The sequence below is a fragment of the Priapulus caudatus genome, unplaced genomic scaffold (genome assembly GCF_000485595.1).
Source record: "Priapulus caudatus unplaced genomic scaffold, Priapulus_caudatus-5.0.1 Scaffold517, whole genome shotgun sequence".
Classification (NCBI taxonomy): Eukaryota; Metazoa; Priapulida; class Priapulimorpha; order Priapulimorphida; family Priapulidae; genus Priapulus; species Priapulus caudatus.
The window spans coordinates 91,530-98,884 of NW_014577578.1; the positions used below are offsets into that span (position 1 = coordinate 91,530).

Consider the following 7,355-nt stretch of genomic DNA (forward strand, 5'->3'; position numbering starts at 1 on the left):
ATAGATTTATTATATATTATTATATTATATTATTATATATATTATAATCTATTATTATACACTCATGCGCATACTATATCATCAGGAGTCTATCAATAGTTATTATTGATAGACTCTGATATCATCAGTAGTGAATAATAGAGTTAATTATTAGAGTTATAATTAGACTTATTATTCATATAGTTTGATATCAGACACGGACGCGGTGAACTGAGGCAACGAAGGAACGCACGAGCCTTACGGATGTCTACAGTCTATCAATACAGGCCCGTAGCCAGCTTTGTATTGGGAGGGGGGGGGTTCGTTTTTCAATGTTGGCAATTTGCTCGGCAGGGGCGTGTACAGGATTTTGTACCCGGGGGGGTCTAACCGTAACCCGAAGTTGCGAGCACGCGAAGGGGGGTCTGGGGTCCGGAAAAAATTAAAATTTTTAAAATTACACCCCCTCAGATGCGTTTTCTGGCGCGAGCAAGGTGGGGTCCGGACTCCCTGGACCCCCCCCTGTACACGCCCCTGCTCTGGGCCGCGAAGCGACCAGGCGAGGGAGCCAAGCGAACCGACCGGTGGGGAGTGCGGGAGGGGGTGTTCACTGTTCACGCTCCCGCACGATGGAGATTTTGCAATTATTACAAAAAATTTTTTGGCTTGGGGCCGGGGGGGGTTCGTTCGAACCCCCCGAACCCCCCTGGCTACCGGGCCTGCAATAGATATTGATAGACATAGATATCGATCTATTGATAGACTCCTGATGTCTAGGGCTTCATATCACACTCGTTCACTGTACAGCGATCAACGATGACTACACCGGCAAACTACTACTATCCCGGAGAACTGCTAGACTCTCTGACTCACCTAGTAACATCTCATCTTATATTAGCTCATCCATTTCTTCTTATCTTTGGTATCGTCAATATATCACGCAAAAACAAAACCAAAACAGAACGTAAAAACATAATAATAGATAAATAGATGATAGATATAGATAGTAGACTATATATATATAATATATATATATATATATATATATGCACGCAAGCACACACGCAGGCACGTATTACGCACGCACGCACGCATATATGAATGTACATATACATGCACATGCATCTATACAGATACATATACATGAAGAATATAAATATACATACATACACAAATACATACATATACATCAGGAGTTAATAAAGACAAATTTTGTCTTTATTAACTCCTGATATACATACACATACATATAAATATACATATACATACACATATACATGAATATAAATATGCACATAAATATACATACACACGTGTGTGCGTATGACCACGCACGCGTATATACTTCATATACTTCAGCCGCACGTCTTACGTCATAGCGACGTCACGAACAACGCGATGGAATGTAACAATTACCAACGATCCCCGAAATGACACTCGGAGGTCGGAGCTGAAACATAAATAAAACTAACCAAGGAATTCGACAACGAACGCATTACTGGCGACCCTTTCTAAACATTCTTCCAATAGCTAACAATACATTACAATTTTACCAAGAGCTAAAAACACATTATAATATTATCAAGCACGAATAATACATGTATTAATACATGAGTAATTGTATGTAATGTTTGTATGAAATTAATTGTATTGTCTATATACATTATTGATTGTATTAATACACGTATCAATGTATTGTTAGTTCTTGATATTACATTATATATTACTCACACACTACTATCACGTGTATAAATACCCCCACACCCGCCCGCCTACTTTATACGTATACTATATACGAATACTTTATGTGTATACTTTATGCGTATAGTACTATACTTTATACGTATATTTTATACGTATACGATACATGCATACTTTATACGCATACTATATAACACGTATATATACACGTAATACTCTTTCGCGACATCGCAGCAGAATACCTCGAAATACGATTGCAATGTTTGTGCCTCGGAGCGAGGTAACCATAGCGACCGCGCGAGTCAGCGTTTCAGCTAACATCGTGGGACAGACACACACACGCACACGCACACCCACGCACGCACGCACGCACACACACACACACACACACGCAGACCCGCGCGCGAACGTGTGAGTTTTATCTAGCAGGCGGTTTCTTTGCAACGTTAGCACCTCCTTTGCCGAATGCGTGTTTTCTTGGTGCCATCAGTGATCGATTCCCCCGACAGGTTTTCTTCTGACGGAGATCACCCGGGGAGGATGGCGGGAGAGAGGCGCAGCACTGCGACGTGACAGCAGTGACATTGGTGACGTTAGTGACATGGCTGACAGTGGTGACATTTGTGAGATGCTGACAGTGGTGACATTAGTGACAGTGACGACATTGGTGACAGCGGTGACATTGGTAACGAAAATAGTCAGCATTAACCACGACGACAAATGCAAGCAGTGCAAGCACTGGTTCGCAACAGCAACCACATAACACGCCATTGTCGTGCAGGTCTGGGTACGCGAGCACAAAGATAAGCAATAATCTTACAATCTTAAGCTGGGTTTACACAAACGACTTTATGTTGGCGAATTGGCGAGTTGGACCAACTTCCCAATTCGGCAACTCCGAGTTGGCGAAAATAGAAAATAGTTCTAACCTCCCAACTAGTTGCTATCGATCGGTTGGTCACCCAACTTTTGCGTTTACACTGCCGATTGTCGGTTGTATAGTTGGGAAGTTGGTCGAATTCACCAATTCGCCAACACAAAGTCGGTAGTGTAAACCCAGCTTTAGAAGATCGTGCGCAATGTCATTTACACTCTTACAATTCATCCTGCAAAACATTTCAACCGCGAACCACCGTACATACCACCTTACATACGAGTCAAAATATAATAAATACAGATCTTCGTTTCCAGTATTGCACATTTGGTTTCATGCTGCTACTACTACTACTGCTGCTGCTGCTGCTATTGTTTTTGCTGTGCTGCTGCTGCTGCTACTACTACTGCTGCTGCTGCTGCTGCTGCTGTTGTTGTTACTGCTGCTGCTGCTACATTCGGCAAACGAGCAATATTCATGACGTTACTGACAATTTGGGCAATAATTTAATACTGATAATTGATTACCAAACAGGCAATTATAATTATTATACACTTACAACAAGGTTACACATAACTTAACAATACTAGTTAAGCCACATCAAAAGTTTTGGTTAGGCAATGCAGCGAAAACAACTACTTAATCACCCACTCTCTAACTCCATAACCAATCGTTTAAGCTATTATTAAGTTATAATTAAGTTAAAATTAGCTTATTATTAACTTAATCGATAGAGATCCAGATGGACTCCCTTTGCTGTAAGTCGATTCTAACCTACACACTCATGCTGCCTTAAACACATTATACTCCCCCACACCCCGTTCACTTCCATTGCCTAGCTATCAGATACGACTGAACCCATGATTATTGTTTCACGCCCACGATACCACAAAGGAAAAGATCATCGTAATTAACACATAATAGTACAAATCAGTAGTACTGGCTAGTCTCAACCCAGCTGGGGAAGCGAACCTGGGATAGATCAGATCCCCCTATATACAGGAAGAGCCGGGATGAACGCCTTCCTCATCGTTATCCTTCCTCGGCATGGGAAGACTCCCATTTCAAGGATAAACTCCGGAAAATTCCAGACGTTCTATGGTGACGTTCCCTCGCTCACGGCACATCGGGTGGAGCAGGCAGTGTGACCTTTTAGGACTCTCCAGGATACCCCCTCGTTCTGGGCTCGATACGGTGCTGCCATCTATCACTCGTCTTCGTCACTATCGATTCTCTTCAGTTGGTTCTGCCCTGCTAGTAGCCCTTCCTCTTGTTCCCTGGGGAAGAACGAAACGTCACTTGCAACGATCGCACGAGTGCGCATCTGCGAATATCGCCCAATGTGCACACAATATTTTCTGAGGGGAAATCCAGTGTTTAATTATTTGTAGCTATATAAAAATTAATATATAATAAAATAATTATAAATAAATATGCTAAAAAAATCGAGTATGGAACAGAGATTACATTGAATCTTAAATAAGATAATAGTAATAGTAACCTAGATAGCCTAACCTAACCTAATAGTAATATCCACTAATATATGCACATATTCCCATCCATGACAAGAGGTAAAACACAAAATACAATTGAATAAGCCCCCCCTACCCCTAACGGTCCAGTGGTTCTTAACCTTTTTTGAGCCACAGCTAGACCACTTTGAGAATCTGGTGAAAGCTATGGACCCCTCCCCCCAAAAAATGCACATAAGCACATAAAGACGATAATTTTTATGTGCCTTGTTTACTGACCCCCTGAAGCCCATCCACGGACCCCAAAGGGGTTCATGGACCACAGGTTAAGAACCCTGATCGTGTTGTGAGGTGCAACAACTGAATAGGAGGCCTCGTTATAAGAATGGTGTTTACTAGGAGTCCAATCCCTTGCTAAAATGTTGAGTCGCGACCACCAAATAGAAGAAACTGATATAACAAAGTTATTTACTATGACCCCAGCACTGACGCAATCCCTTGTTAAAATGTTGAATCGCGATCACCAAATAGAAGAAACTGTTATAACAAAGTTATTTCCTATGACCCCAGCACTAACGCAATCCCTTGTTAAAATGTTGAATCGCAACCACCAAATAGAAGAAACTGTTACAACAAAGTCATTTACTATGACCCCAACACTGATGCAATCCCTTGCTAAAATACTGCGGTGTTACGACTGCTGACAGCATAAAAATAGTGACAAAGTCTCGCGCCAGCAGGACGGAGCCAGACGTGGACAACTCACCCATAGATGACGTCATCGTCCGAATCGTTCAGCATCGAGAAGGTTGGATCGTCCTTGAAGTGTGACTCTGAAACGAAGGGAAGGTCAAGCTCGTATTGTTAACACTGCTGTGGGTGGAACCACACCCTAACGAGACTTCATACAGCAATATATATATATATATATATATATATATATCAGAAGTAGATAATAGGAAAGGAGTGTGACTTCAATAAACAAGGGAAATTCGTCATTTACTAGCCTTAGAATACCTACGATTTACTATGCGTAACTCAACCAGATGAGACGGGATACTAGAGAAGCGTTGCCAAAAGGAGATGTTGATCCGAAGCACGTAAGCGCAGATCTTGCGCACAGTTCCGCGGCAAGGCGCACGCGACTGCGGGAACGTCCTACGACAGTATGCAGCGCTGGCAGCTATGGATCCGTGCGCCGAATGAATTGGCCGCGGCACGGATCCATAGCTGCCAGCGAACAGTTCGCAATTTTAGTGGGGGACACAGAGGGTAGACATTTGGGACGTGAACAGTGTTCACTTGTTATAAAAACATAATTTCTCTCTTCGTAACCGAGCTGTGTGACGCGAAATCACAGAAAGACTGACGAAATTCTCGCGTTTGCGAACCTTGCCCAGTAATAGAAATGGCTGCAAGGGCAAAGGCTATATAGACTGGGACTCGCTCCCACCTCGATTACCCATCGAGTGACTAAGCTAAGCCGAGACCACGTAGCAATACATGCACACACGCGCAACAACAACATACATCGCAATACATCGTATTATATGTTAAGACTCTATGCTATAGCAGTAAAAATAACCTGTATATAAATATAATTGGAACATTCAGCCTCAGGGTTTATTCATTTCTGTATTACATGACCATTATGAAATAGTTGTAATAGTGGGTTAATTTACGGTCCAGTACACTTACTATAGTTACTAACCTTAGCTATATCAGTCTATGGATCAGTATACAGCAAGTGCCGTACACTACAACTACTTGCAAGTACAACTTCCCGTCATATGATATTGATAGTAATGTAAATAACCACGATGACAACTGTACATGATCAGTGTATGACTGCAAGTCTGCACTGCAAGATCAAGGCTGCACTGCAAGATCATAGATTCGACAAGCTCCAAAAAACGGTATTGCTAGGGTTAGAATACTAGGGTGTATTGACGTTAGTCACACAGCCTGGTCAGGTTAAGATTCGACATAACACGGCTACCGACCACCGACCGGTATGTAAACAAATTTGTAAAGCTGCATCTACGCTTGTTACATACTTATTTATAGTCGTTAGTCTGCCCATAACAAAATTCGACTTTCCTTTTAATTAGATGACCTTCCGATGAAAAAAATTCCAGTTGCGGCTCGTCATTATTTAACGAATCAAACGACGAACAATAAGAAACTTTTCCATGGTTATAACAAAGACGCAAGACGCCATGCTATCAATACATGTGCATATAGACTGGTACCCGGTCGACAGTTCCACACGCTACACTACGTGAGTGTAGCGATATGCCGGAGTAAAGGTGGCGAACGGGTACCAGTCTACTATGCCTATAATCTCGGCGTTCGTTGCGCCGTCTATCGCACGCCATATGTACTACACTCATCAACAGAAACAAACAAAGAAGAAAGTGCAAATTCGTTTTTTACAGCAAAACGAGCGCGCCGAGTCGCCAAAAAAGTTATACGAGCATTTCAGGCAAATCTCAAGCTACATGGGTAGTGAAATCGGTCGTCCAATCGCCAGAACTGCTCAACTCAGCGAACTTGCTGCTTGCCTTATATATGTAAACCCGTTGAAGGTGATGGAATTGGGGCAGCGAAATCGTGTTAGAATGCCGCCAGGTGGCGTTGTCGCGCTTCGCGCGGATATCCGGCTGCAGACTGTCCAGCTTGAGCTCAAATCGTACACAGAATATTCGCCTAGCATCGTGCGAAATCGTTTCCTCGTATACACCCGCAATCCGGAGATTAGACTAAAACGTACGACACGATTCTCCATTCTGTTGCCAGATCAAATCCATAACCTGCCTAACTTGAAACAATAGGCAGCTACTAACAACTCTTGCGCACTCTTGTGCCCTCGGCGATACGGTGTGGCTCGCTGGAAGATTGGACATCGACGCAACACTCAACGAGCTAATCTTTGACCTAATTACAGCTGGTATGCCCCCCCCCCACGCACGCACGCCCACTGCAATCAGCAGCAGCTCCAGCTCTAATCTCCCAGCGAGCCACACCGCATCGCCGAGGGCACAAGAGTGCGCAAGAGTCGTTAGTAGCTGCCTATTGTTTCAAGTTAGGCGAGTTATGCGGGTTATTACACGGCGGGTTACAAGTTAGGCGAGTTATGCGGGTTATTACACGGCGGGTTACAAGTTAGGCGGGTTATGCGGGTTATTACACGGCGGGTTACAAGTTAGATGGGTTATGCGGGTTATTACATGGCGGGTTACAAGTTAGGCGGGTTATGCAGGATATTACACGGCGGGTTACAAGTTAGGCGGGTTATGCGGGTTATTACACGGCGGGTTACAAGTTAG

The 7,355-nt window shown here is 43.2% G+C and overlaps 1 protein-coding gene across 1 annotated transcript in view; it reads right to left on the minus strand.

The window, feature by feature from the left end:
* Positions 1 to 2,677: 2,677 nt before the first annotated feature.
* LOC106811223 (transmembrane protein 181-like) overlaps positions 2,678 to 7,355 on the minus strand; it is a 15,048-nt gene continuing 10,370 nt past the window's right edge. The window contains exons 9-10 of the mRNA XM_014814780.1: positions 4,793 to 4,859; positions 2,678 to 3,831 (exon numbers count right to left, since the gene is read on the minus strand). Of these exons, the coding sequence (XP_014670266.1) occupies positions 3,762 to 3,831; positions 4,793 to 4,859 (137 nt within the window). The 3' untranslated portion in view covers positions 2,678 to 3,761. The remainder of the gene's footprint in view (positions 3,832 to 4,792; positions 4,860 to 7,355) is intronic.